The sequence below is a fragment of the Indicator indicator genome, chromosome 2 (genome assembly GCF_027791375.1).
Source record: "Indicator indicator isolate 239-I01 chromosome 2, UM_Iind_1.1, whole genome shotgun sequence".
Taxonomy (NCBI): Eukaryota; Metazoa; Chordata; class Aves; order Piciformes; family Indicatoridae; genus Indicator; species Indicator indicator.
This window is the reverse complement of record NC_072011.1, coordinates 21448177-21461708: the sequence shown is the minus strand read 5'-3', so window position 1 is coordinate 21461708 and position 13532 is coordinate 21448177. Positions and strand designations below refer to the sequence as shown.

General features: G+C 43.9%; 1 protein-coding gene across 1 annotated transcript in view; it reads left to right on the top strand.

Annotated features, from left to right (window-relative positions):
• Positions 1-339: 339 nt before the first annotated feature.
• The window catches only part of UST (uronyl 2-sulfotransferase), a 173858-nt gene continuing 160665 nt past the window's right edge, over positions 340-13532 (top strand). The window contains exon 1 of the mRNA XM_054399048.1: positions 340-586. Within this exon, the coding sequence (XP_054255023.1) occupies positions 340-586 (247 nt within the window). The remainder of the gene's footprint in view (positions 587-13532) is intronic.

Here is a 13532-nt window from a genome sequence, read left to right as displayed (position 1 = left end):
GGAGCATTGCCTGTAACTTGACACCGCAGCGAGAGGCCGAGCGGAGAGAGGGAGCGAGAGCAGCGGCGGCGGAGGAGGAGGAGAGGAACCCTGGGGAGCGGGATAGTGACCACCTCCTTCCCCTCCCCATAGAGCGCTCCGCAACAGCAGCAAACGCCGTCGCCACAACGCTGAGGACTCTCGCCTTCCGCGGGGCCGGGGCCAGCCGGTGATGAGGTCGGGACGGGTTCCCTGAGCTCCCGGGAACTTTCCCCGCCGCGGGCAGCTGGAGCCGAGCAGGCGGATGGAGGATGCGCTTTCCCCGGCGGGCTGCGTGACCCGGCGGCGGCGAAGGGGAGGATGAAGAAGAAGCAGCAGCACGGCAGCGGGGACTGCCCGGCGACTCGGCCCCCCGCGGCGGCGGGAGGGGGCCCGGGTCAGAGCGGGAGCTGGAAGAGGCGGCGGCCCCTCTCGTTGCTGCCCTTCCTCTCGCTGCGCGACTACGGCTTCTGCATGGCCGCCCTGCTGCTCTTCTGCCTGGGTTCTCTCTTCTATCAGCTCAACGGGGGGCCCCCGCACTTTCTGCTGGACTTGCGGCACTATCTGGGTAAGGGCGGCTGGCGACGGCGGTGACTTGTTGGCGGCTTCTCCTCGCCCGCTGGGGCGGCTGGGCTGGAGCCTCCCTTCGGCGCCGGAGGGAAGAGGGTGGCCGCAGGACCCTCGGCTTCCCAGACAGTGAGAGCGGGGCTTGGGGCCACGGGCGGCCTGGGTTGCCTGGGAAGGTGGTACAGGCGGGACGCGGAGCAGTTGGGTCTGACACCGAGCTAGGAAGGGCCGACGGCGCTCTGGGATCGGAGCGTGCGTCCTCTTAGAAGTTCATTTTAGCGAAAGTCAGAGTCCATTTGAGACCTGTCCTCAGACCCGAGACAGACTTGTGGCCGGGAGCGCCGCTTTCTCTGGCCGGTGACCGTCGCAGAGCCGTCAGGTAGGGTCTACCTCTTGCCGTCAGGTGGGAATTGCGGCGGCAGCGGTGGGGAGCGGAGGGCTGCCAGCTTCGCTCCCGCACACCGGCGGAACAGTCCCGTCAGCGCCTCCCGCCCGTTCGGGTGCGCACAGGGGCTGGGCTGTGTCCCGTGCAGGAGGCGTGGGGTTACAGATGATTTAGAGTAGAAGATGCTGGTTTTGTTAAAACAAAACCCAACCTCCCACAAGCAAACAGAACCCCCAAGCATGTATACTCTGTGAGCCAGACATCCATCCATGTGCAGCCGATCTGCTGCTGGCGACAAAGGTGTGCTGGGGGGGTTCAGAGCAGCAGCGCTCGAACGTTTGTGCTCACTGCAGTGCTCCGCGCAGCCTGCGTGACCCCGAAGGAGGTGCACCAGCGGATCAGGTACTAGCTCCATGCTGTGGCATGTAGTCCTCATGTTGACCGCAAGTTTACACGTGGTTATGCTTTGTGGCTAGTTTACACATCACTGAAGTACAGTACTCAGTCTGCTTAACAGAAACTCTGAAAAAGTGTGCCGTAAGGTCGTGTTGGGTACATTAGACTGGCAGGACTAGTTCATATCGGGAACAAAAACTGTGGGTTTCTATATATGGGGGGATTACTACAAAATTTGCAATGCGCGTTTTTACTGCATCTGCTATTCTCTGTTACTTTGTGAAGGTAAGCCTTTGGTGGTACATGCTACATAAGGGCAATCTGTAAGAGTTGGTGTTAGGTTGCAGACAAAAATACAGTACTTGTGTTTCATAAAATAAGCTTAAAATTCTTATCTGTATATAAATATTTCAGAACATCTTAAGCATACAGTTATGTTTGCGGTGTTCTTAGAGGAAACTATGTCTTCTATTAACTGAGCAGAGAGTATGGACACAACCAGGCTCTTTTAGGAGGTACACTGTAGTAGGACAAGAGATACCGAACACAAGTGGCAACAAGGGAAATTCCAGTGAGATATTAGGGGGGTGCAAAATGTCAATGTGAAGGTTGTGAGATATTGCACTATTGCAGCAGGTTACCTGGAGAGGTTGTGATGTCCTTGCAGATAATCAGAACTCAGCTGGACAAGACCCTGAGCAACACAAGTTAGTTTGTTCCTGTTTTGTTGGGATAATAGGAACAGGTGAACAAAAGTCCCAGTTCATGTTACTCTGTGATTCTGCTGTAAGTGGGGAAAAAAAGAATGGGTGAAATTTAAAGTGAAAATAGGAGAATAAACACTTTGATTATTACTTCCACACAGAGTATTGCCTTTTTGGCTTGAGTTTTAATGATTTTTTTTTTCATCCTTTAGTGATGCAATTAAGAAATTCCTCTACTGAAGAGGAAGCAGACAAATTTTCCACCAAGGTAGAAGCAGATTTTTGCTTACAACTGATTGACTTTTAAATGGGACCAAGCACAGATTTCTAGATTTTGGAGGAAAGTTGATGGCAATTTTAAAAATTTTAATCATCATGAAGGATGAACGTTGGTTGGTTTGTGTGGGAATAGACTGTGACTTAACACAGGGTTATGCAGCTTTTTACTCTGTGGCCTTTTGCCTGCTTTTGAGGATTCCTGGAAATAAAAGTAGGATCTACTACCCTAACCCCTCTAGACAGTAGTTGTGTCTCTGCTGGAAGGTCTTCTGGGGCCCGCAGAGAAGGGCTTGGAAACCATTGTGTCTTGGTGAATGTGTTGTGATAATTTTTGTGAGGTGCTCTGCAAGTGCAGAAAAGCCTTTTTGTGTATGCCTGAACACGGTGAGCCCCTCTAGGGAAGGAATGCAGTCTTATTTGAAAATGGTTTGTGGTTTGGGTTTTAGTGGGATTTTTTGTTTGTTTTTGTTGGGTGGTTGGGTTTTTTGAGTGTTGGATTCTCTCAGGAGAAAGTAGAAAGATCCATTAATATCTGTTAATGAACTAGAGCACTTACTCTATCAATTGGTATAGGAATTTCCTCTCTGTGTCTGGGTCACCTGGGATGTTGAGGCGACAAGGACTTTTCCTAACATCCTTCATCAGGTCAGTGGCTGAGAGGGGAGCAGAGACTTTGTGGCTGGAGGCCTAGTACCCACTGAGCAAGTTGTGCTGCTGCCTGTACAGAGAACTGAAACGTACTTGTCTGGCTGCTAAGGTACATTGGTACTTTCCAAAGTTACTTTACACATCCTTAATGTGCATCTTGACTAGGATTGTCATAGTTAAACCATGTGGATGACATTGCTAAAGTGTTTGGTTTTTCTTTTTGCACTCAGTGTAGGTTTTACAAGAGTGGTGCATGCTCCTTGAGGTATCTAACTGGGAAGCTTTGCAAATTATGAACAATTATTTGGTAACCAGTAGTATTGTTGTCTTCCAGGAAACTAACAGAACCAAAGCCCTACATAGGTACATGTGTGTTTTATACGACAGTTGGACTAAGCAAGTCTCATGACATAAAAAAAAATTAAACCTTTTTTTCCCTTCAATTGTGGGGAAGCTGTGTGCAAGCAACTCTTTTCTTCCAGGCCTTCCAACCCACAATTCATGGTGTTAAAATTTAATCCTCAAACAAGAAAGAGCAGTTAGTTTGCAAACCATATTTGCAATGTGTGAACATTGCAATTGCCCTTATTACATTTAAATCTACAAGAGCCAAGAAGGACTAAAGAGGGAATTATTTTCATTTTCTCTGTTTAACTACTTTGTGTCCTCTGCAGCATGGGGAGAGGTCATCTTCTCTGGCTTTGGGATTTTTTATTTGCGTTGCAAATTTCAGTTCATGGCTTGTGGTTAGTTAAGTTACTCTGAAGAGAATGCTTGGATGTTTTTTACCTCAGAACTTGAAAGGATGTTCCTAAGTAACAATACAAAACTTCAATCAGTGATCAGGATAAAAATCACACCTGCCTCAGGCAATTGTGTGTGTAAAAGAAAATCAAGGGAGTGTCAAAACACTGAGGTTGAAATATTTTCATTTTGTTCTTAGACCTACATCATACACTGTGGAAGAAGAGGAGGTATAAGTTTATTTTCAAAGGAATTAAGTGTGAAGATTTCTGAGGTCTATGAACTTCCCATTGGTGGTAGGGAGAATGACTGTGTTTTCAGAATATTCAGACTGTTAGTATTTTTTTTTTCTCCTGGACCAGCTTCTCTGGTGTCTTGTCTATGTGTGTTTCCTGTTTTATTTACTGCCATGCTGATTTGGGAGAATCTTGGGAAAACGTTATGACACTTCGTAGGGAAGAGGGTAGATATATTCAGGATTTCCTCTTTGCATCCCGATGTCTTCTATAAAACCCTACCTGAGTCATATGGAGAAAATGAGAGTAGAGTAGTAAGTACAAGACTATGCTTCACTATTTATCCAGTTCTGACTTCAAGCTTGTGATGGTTTAGAGGTCTGTGGAAAAATAATGGTTTCTGCTGTCCATTTTTGCTGTGGTTCATGATAACATGGCTCAAGTTTCACAATTCGCCCATCAGGATGGATCTAGTGCTCTGGTTTTCAGCACATAGTTGTTGTGGGCATGGGCATTAGTGGGTTATTAAAGAATCTGTGGAAAATACTTAAACACATCTGTTGCCAGTAGACTTAAATTTGCTGTATACGGGTGCGTACTGGTTCTGGACGATCTGCGAGCTCCAAAAAACAAGAAAGCTTAAAAACTGCCAGGCTTTCCAGTAATAAACTTGAGTATTGGAATTTGCACAAATGAGGTCTTGCTTGTTGATTCTGCCAAGGTAATCCTGGCTCACTAATAGACAAGCAACTCCAGCAGGAGGGAGGAAATGAGAAGAGTCTTCCCTTAGATGAGTAAGGCAGAAATCGTAAATCTTGGACAGCCCTGTGGGTTTTGGGGAATGTACTGGGGACTCCATTCGCCTGCAGTTGTGATGGTTTTGCATTGCTTTATTCTTACATGCTTCAGCTTGTGAAACCCACATGCTTCAAAAATACAGAAATGAGTGTTCCCAAGAGCTGGTAGCAACCCTCTAGTGGCCAATAAAGAGAAAAAAATCTTGATCTTCAGTATTTGTAGTGCAAACTTGTTCTTCATGTCAGCTAAGCATTTCCCCTGTTGAGCTTCCCTGGAGCCTGCCAAGCTTATTTGGTTGGCTGTGCTGTGGCTTCCTATGCAAGACAAAATATTTAAGTAGCTAGTTGTGTTCTTCAGACAATCTGAGTTGCTCCTTACTCCCACTCTTCATGCCACAGGAAACTCTCAGGTGTTTTGGGCAGATGTGTTCAGTAGGCGTAAAGCTGTCAAAACAGCACTTAAGATTATTTTTAATACATGAAGAAAGATAATTTGTCAAATAGAAGAGGAAAGAAATCTTGAATATTTTGGGAGGTTGTTACAAAAATCTTCAATATACTTTAAAACAGAAAGTGAAACCTTTAGGTTTTTATCGATATAGTATGAATTGGCTTTGTTTTGGTGGGATGTTTTGGGGTTGTTTTGTATTTTGGTTTTCTTCTGAAGTGTCTGGCTTTTTCCTGTTTACAAGTTAAGAAAGAGAGCAAAACCAAAAGGTTTAATTGCTAAACTGCAGGAGGAGGGGTTGGTTTGGGATTTTTATTCCTGTGATACTATACTTGTATGTAAAATGATGGAAAGCACAGAATTTTTCAGGGCAAGCTTTTCTAAACAATCATTTTCTAAATAATAAAAGTGGGGTGTCATTGATGAAAACCTCAACATGAGCTGGCAGTGTGCACTTGCAGCCTAGAAGACATGCTGTGTCCTGGCCTGGACTTAAAGAAGCATGACCAGAAGAATATGGAAGGTGATTCTCCCCCTCTACCTTGCTCTCCTGAGACCCCACCTAGAGTACTGAATCCAGTTCTGGTGCCCCCAGCATAAGAGGGACATTGAACTTCTGGAGCAGGTCCAAAGGAGGGCCATGGGAATGATCAGAGGGCTGGAGCACCTATCCTATGGGGGCAGCTTGAGAGAGTTGGGGCTGTTCAGCCTGGAGAAAAGAAAGCTCCAGGGAGACCTTACAGTGGCCTTCCAGTACTTGGAGGGGGCCTACAAGAAAGTGTGGAAGGGACTTTTCACAAGTGGTAGGATGAGAGAGAATGGCTTTAAGCTTGAGGAGGGTAGATTGAGACCGGATGTTAGGAAGAAATTCTTTACAGTGAAGGTGGCGAGACTGGAAAAGGTTGTGCAGGGAAGTTGTGGATGTGCCCTCCCTGGAGGTGTTGAAGACCAGGCTGGATGAGACCTGAAGCAGCTTGGTTTAGTGGAAGGTGTCCCCCGCACCAATGGCAGGGGGGTTGGAACTAGATTTTCTTTAAGGTCCCTTCCAACACAAACCATTCTATGAACCTATGTAGGGCAGTCAAGTCTATGCATAAAGTTTACTGTATGGTGACATAATAAGTGTTTCTTGAAATGAACATGCTTTAAGCAAAGTTCTTTTTAAGTTCTTAGTGACTTCTCTTACTGTTTTCAAGAACATGTACTATCCTCAGAAGAGCTCTTCTGTAAAGCATTTTAATTTTTCTCTGTCTTTTCAGTGGATTGTTTAATTCCATAGCTCTTAGAATTTATTACATTTTAAGGTTCACTAACATTGTAAGGAACTGGAGGGTCACCTTAGAAGCTGCTTCCTAATGTCATGAAAAGAGGTGGTCTGAATCAAAGTGACAAGTCTGTAGCTGTATCTCTCTTAATTTTTTTTTGTTCTGTTTGGACTTCCTCATGTTGCTATTGTGAATGTGATGTGTATTACATTTTAGATAAAATATGTTTGTATTTCCACTTACTTGCTAAGCTTTCAAATTATAAATGAGCTTTTTTGGAAGACAAAAGATGTCTTCCTCTCCAAGAAGCTTTTGTTAAAAGGCTGCATGACTTACTCATCTCTCACAGCTTATCTGATCACATGATTAACAAAGTTCTACCTAATGCCTGATGCTGTCAAGGAATATTCTATAGAAAACCAGAATGCACCTTCTTTTATGTCTGACTCAGGCCTTTGCTTTCAAGAAGATGAAGTGGTCACTGGACTACATTGTCCTGGCTGGCCATAAAACACTGTGTACAATGAACACTGTGCACAAAATGTTTAAGACTGTGTGAATGTATTGTGATGATATTCTAGATATAATTGCAAAATTGGAGAGCATTTATTCAGAGATGTGTTTTCTGTTTTCAGAATCAGACTTGAGTCTGGGAATCTGATAGTGCGTTTATGCAGCTGTGTACATTTTTCTGTTTCATGCTGTCAACTTTGTTGATGAAAAATTTGAAGGATTGATTCAGTTCCTGATGAGAGAAAATTATTGCTGCAGATTTTTCACAGATACATTTGGTTTTGGTTTACTTTCAGGTTATATGACCATGTGGGGTAGATACCTGAGAGGACAAGTCTATTGGTTAAATGGGGTCCTCCACTTGAGCCTGGGGAGATGAGGGAGGCTTCAGTTTCCTGTCCTGACAGACTTCATGTTGTCATCAAGGAGTTGTGTATATTAATTCCGTTGCGTTTAATCCCCTTTTGTTCAAAGGAAGTTTTGAAGATGTGTAACGGAATATGATGTTCTCAGATATTTCAGTGATGGTAGCCATAGAAATAATTAAAGGAAAAAGATACTTGTGGTAAGTCCTGCAGTCATGGAGGGATTTTTGCCACATCAAAGAGATAAGGCAGAATGTGTTAGGCTGAGGCAGTCAGTGGTCCAGCCACTTTTCTTTCAAGGGTATGACTGCTGTTCATTAACACAGTCTCTCTGCAGGTTTTCTTTGGGAGTTACTGCTATAACTGGTTTTGAGAGTCTCATCAGAGGACATTAGTCCTTGTATGTGCTCTCATATAGGAGGCTTCAGGTCCAGGAGAACGTAACCAGGTCACTTTTCTTTTCCTTGCCCCCACCCCCCAGTGGCACTGCTTAGATTTGATTTGCAAGTATAGAAGTAAAAATACAGTTTCTTGAAGCTTTGTTCGCTGGAAGTGAATGGCGAACACTTTGTGCTCTCTCAGAGAATACTCAGCCAAAATGAATCGTGGCTGTCATGGAAGGAAAAAGTGGTTGATGACAGCGGTTTTTGTGTTTTCTTACGAAATTAGGGAAGAGGAAGATTGCTTTTGCTTAGGGTTTGGTAAAAACTGGTAAGCATTGAAGGCTGCCAGAAAGGGAGATCCTCTGGCAAAAGGAACTCAAAAGCTTCAACACTTAATGCTCCGTGTGGAAAACGAAGGATGTCCAATTTATTTACCTTTTTTTCTTAACTGTAGTAAAGGATCTGAGATTAACATCTTTGCTAGCTCTACTGCACTGACTCCTGATAAAACTATTTTGAAATAATGCATGTCAAAGTCAGCAGTGACAGGAAATGGAGGGTTTTTCATGAGCAATTTAAGTAAGACCTTTCTGGGTTGTTGTCTTAGCCCCATTTGAAAGTACTTGCACATTGTTAGCTTCTGGTTCCTCTAATGCTTTCAAGAAGAGTACTGTTGGTTATTTTTGTCTTGTAGCTGTCACTCTGTGCAAAGACAATTTGCAAGTGAGATGTAAGAGTGTACGTTTTCAGTTTAGACTGGGAAAAAAGTCTGTTTATAGGTTTTATTGGAAGTTACGACTTTGCACCTGCTGCTGACCCCCTGCAAGTGCTGCTTTAAATTGCAACGTTGTGAAAGGAAGCCCTGTGTGCTTCCACTCTTACAGCCAAGGGGTGAATAGGCACTCTGTGTACTTGTGGAAGTTTGTATGAAGACACCAAAAAACACTACCACATTGTTATTCAGTGCAGATAATTTTTGAGGATGTGTTTACAGCTCTTTTCTAATTGGGTTGTCTTTCCCAAAGAATTGGTTGAATGAGGGAGGTCTCTCTGCTCCCTTTCTGTGCTTTTGAAGCAGTAATTTTTGGAGCCAGGCCTTGAAAGGGTCTAGGGACTGCTCATTCTTAACCATGGGGGCAAGAAATTGGTAAGAATTAGGTTCCTTTTTGGATCTCACTGTAAGTTTGATCTAAATCTAAGCTGTTTGTCTGGATTTCCTGTCTTAGCAGTGAGGGAAGAGAGCCACTTCCAGGTCATTGCATTTTATGATAGACATTTGATGCAAGTAGTGTCAGCCCTTTCCAGAGATGTCAGTTGTCTCTAGCCTGTTGCCATTAACTTGAAAGAGAGGATCAGGCTTGAGTATGCTACTGCCTTAGCTACTGGTATCTTTGCCTTGGCAGCAGAGGTGCTTGCCTGTAAAACCTAATCTGTCTGGTACAGCAGTGGCTCAAAGGCGTAAGCTAAATGCTTACAAGTTTTTTGTTGTGTTTTTTGTTTTTCTTAACTTTCAAGTGAAAGCTGTGGAAAATGATGACACAGCAGTTTTCACCAAGGGAAGTTTCCCCATCATTATTGGTGAACAGGCAAGTAGATTTTCAAACTTAACTAATGTTTATGTAATGAGGCATTTGTTTTTCTTTGTTTTAGAATGCGGGTTTAGAGGATGTTTGGAGACTGGAGGGGAGGAAGCGGAGAGCAATTATTTGACTGGAATTTATTTTACTTTCTTGCTCTTTGTTGCTGTACTGAGGGAAGCAGACCTTCTTGTGTGGAAAATAGATGTTTGGCTTTGTTTGTAAGCATGGAAGGACAATGATTAAGTTTACATTATGGCTTCAGGGTACTAATGCTTTAGAAACAGACATTTGGATACTCGCCAGAAATTACTTCTTATTACACTTAATGATTCAGAGCAGAAGTAATCAAGAGGCTGCGATGGAGATCATGGAAGCCCTGGTTGTTTAGGTAAAGAAGCAATGCATCTCTGCCATATGTAAATAGTATGTTTTAGCACTCCTGAGAATGTGTATTTTAAACCCCTCTACTGATCAAGTGGGTGGTTGGTTCAGTTTAACGTATCTGCCCCAGAGAGAGGATGCCAATGTAATGTTGTACAAGGTCACCAAACTGCTAGCAAGTGACAAGTCTGTGAGATGAGCTGCCAGTGCTGGATTAAAAGCTACAAAGCTGCTAGTCAAGGGGATTTAACTTAATATTTACACTTTTTAATTTATTTGGAAAGTCCTGGGCGTTTGTGGAGGAGGAGGTGCTTCTTGCAACTGTCCTTGTAGTTCAACAAGATACTTCTAAAATACATAGAAGAAATTTGTAGCAAATAACTGAATGTTTCATAGTGTTTGTCTAATTACTACTAGGGACTATTGTGAAGTCTCTTTTTTTGCTTGACTTTTGATCAGAATGACAGGTTACTTTGGAGGAAATTACCATCTCAAAGCTTTGTATATGATCCTCCAGCCCAGAATTCAAAGCTTGCTCTTGTAGTATAGATTCCAGTTATGTATCTCATTACATTGGAAGATCTGCTAAACTTTGCTTTTCTGAATAGATTTTTTTTTTAAATTGTGTATTCAGGAGATAAAATTACACACTTTTGCTCCATGGTAGTGACTTGTGTTAAAACAGATGTGAGACCTGAAGGGTCTGAGGCAGATAGGGAGATGGCAGAGGAAAACAAGCTTTATGATGTTTCAGAAAGCCTTTGAGAACTGACTCACAATATATGAGTTTCAAATGATGCAGTAATTTTGTGAATAATAACAGTGATGGATGACTTTATCGCATAACAACTGGCAAAAAGCATTAAGTATGGGCACTATTTTTTTTTTTTGTATCAGAAGGGAATTAAATACAACACTGATGTAGTCTTTTTCTTCAGTCTCATTTTCTCTCATCTCTTTTGATATTGCCTTCCAAGACGTGAGCACATGCCTCTGTCCTTCCCATATTTACTGGTGGCTGCCCAATCATTTCATTAATCTGTTCCTGTACAACATCAGACCATGTTCGGCAGTGGGTGGTTTCCAAATCATGTCTTGGGGGTGATCCTACTTCATTCTGCCAGGTTCTCTGCTAAACCGCTCTCTGTTATATTCCAAAAGTCACAGCAGTCTGGTGAAGTCCTCACTGGCTGGAAAAGGGAAACATAACTCCCATTTAGAAAAAAGGGAAAGAAGGGTGATCCAGGGAACTATAGGCCAGTCAGTCTCACCTCTGTGCCCAGTAAGATCGTGGAGCAGATCCTCCTGGAGGCACAAAGAGGTGATTTGGTATAATCAACACAGCTTCACCACGGGCAAATCCTGCCTGACAAACCTGGTGGCCTTCTATGAAAAGGTCACAACATCAATAGATGACAAGCAACTGACATCATTTACCTGGACCTGAGCAAAGCCTTTGATATTTTCCCGCACGACATCCTGGTCTGCAGGCTGGTAAAATATGGGTTTGATGGATGGACCACTCCATGTGTAAAGATCTGGCTTGCTGGCTATACCCAAAGAGTGGCTGTCAGTGGGTCCATGTCCAAGGGGAGGCCAGTGACAAGCGGAGTCCCTCAGGGATCAGTCCTGGGACCAGTCTTGTTCAACATCTTTGTTGGTGACAGGGACAGTGGCATTGAGTGCACCCTCAGCAAGTTTGCTGATGACACCAAGCTGTGTGGTGCAGCAGACACGCTGGAGGGAAGGGATGGCATCCATAGGGACCTTGACAGGCTGGAGAGGTGGGCACAAGCCAACCTCATGAGGTTCAACAAGACCAAATGCAAGGTCCTACATCTGGGTCAGGGCAATCCCAAGCACTGATATAGGCTGGGCAGTGACTGGCTTTAGAGCAGCCCTGAAGAAAAGGACTTGGGGGTGCTGGTGGATAGGAAGCTCAACATGAGCCAACAGTGTGCACTTGCAGCCCAGAAAGCCAATCACATCCTGGGCTACATCAAGAGAAGTGTAGCCAGCAGGTCAAAATGGAGCTGATTCTCCCCCTTTACTCTGCTCTGGTGAGACCCCACCTGGAGTAGTGTGTCCAGTTTGGGAGTTTCTATTACAGAACAGATATGGATGTGCTGGAGTGTGTCCAGAGAAGGGCCACTTGGATCAGAGGGCTGGAGCACCTCTTCTATGGAAACAGACTCAGAATTCTGAGTTGGGACTGTTTAGTCTGAAGAAGAGAAGGCTCTGAGGAGACTATATTTTAACCTTCCAATATCTTAAGGGGGCCTACAAGAAAGCTGGTGAAGGACTTTTTAAGATGTCAGGTAGTGATAGAACTAGGATGAATGGAGCAAAACTAGAAGTGGGTAGATTCAGATTGGATGATAGGAAGAAGTCCTCCACCATGAGGGTGATGAGACACTAGAACAGGTTGCCCAGAGAGGTGATAGAAGCCCCATCCCTAGAAGTTTTTAAGGCCAGGCTGGATGTGACTCTGAGCAACCTGATCTAGTGTGAGGTGTCCCTGTCCATGGCACGGGGGTTGGAACTAGATGATCCTTGAGGTTCCTTCCAGCCGTGACAATTATATGATTCCTTAATGGCTTGCATTATAAAGCAAATATTCTTGCCTGTTTTGTCTAACCTACGTCTAGAGAAGAACCATCTGAATCTGTTGAAAATCAGAAGAGGGCAGAGGTGTCTCCAAAGAGCAACTCACACTACCTGTGTCTTTATGATAGCAGAGCCCCTGACTTGTGCGTGGAGAAATGCTTGGAGTTCAGTGGGAAGAATCTAGGTTGCCAGGGTATTTATTTGTGGAAACATTGGTTTACAAGCAGTGGAAGGCTTCCACAAACAACGAAGATGAGGAAGGAGAGGAGCCTGGAAGTTACCCTAGCAAGACTTTTTTTGATAGATAGGTCACTTCATGTCAGTGGGTCATTGAAACCTGAGTGCTTAAGAATGCCTGAAAATAAAGACTGCATAAAGCACTGGAAAAATGGCACTTCAGGGGATATCTGAACCTGCTTGACAGATGGATTTAATGCCATGTTTGTTTCTCCCCATGTCTTGCAGTTCCATGAAAAGAGTATGCAACAACAGCTTGGATATAATCTCAGTTATTTTAGCTGATATTGCAAAACAAAGGCTGTGAAATTGCTGACTTTGTCAGTTCCTTTCATATTTGCAGCTGATTGTTCTTTCCTAGCAGAACTCCCTATACAGATGTATGGATTTCTTTTGTGTTGCCAGTAAGTAAATGAGGGTGAATAACAAAATAGTAAGGCGTCAACTCTACCACCTGTAGTTGTTTGAGCTGTTGACTGTTTTTTGGTTTTGTTTTGGTGGGGGTTTTATTATTGTTTGTTTGGGGTTTTGTGTGCCTCTTTTTTGTTGCTGGTTTGTAGTTTGGGGTTTTTTTGTTTGTTTGTTTGGGGGTTGTGTGGTGTGTGGAGCACTGGGGCAAGACCGGGGAGGCATTTGTGCTTTGTTTTGTTTTCCAGCTGTGTCAGTGTGGTCATCGTTGCATCTGTCCAACAGGCCAGAGAGGTAGCTGTGTGTAGAAGTGAACAGCAGCAAATGCATTGGCTGCCATTAGGAACAGTCACAGAGGCAGGAGAGACTTAAGAGTTAGCCACAATCTGAGGATGCATTGTTACTTACTTGCTATGGAAATGTTAGAACTAGAGGCAGTGTGGGAGGGAAGTTTGTTCTATGAAGATCAAGGAGTAGCTGCTGTAGAAATATGTCTCCTGATTGAGTGCTTTCAAACTAACTTAATTTTCTGACAGAACTAAGTGATTTTCAGCAACTTGCACAAAACACA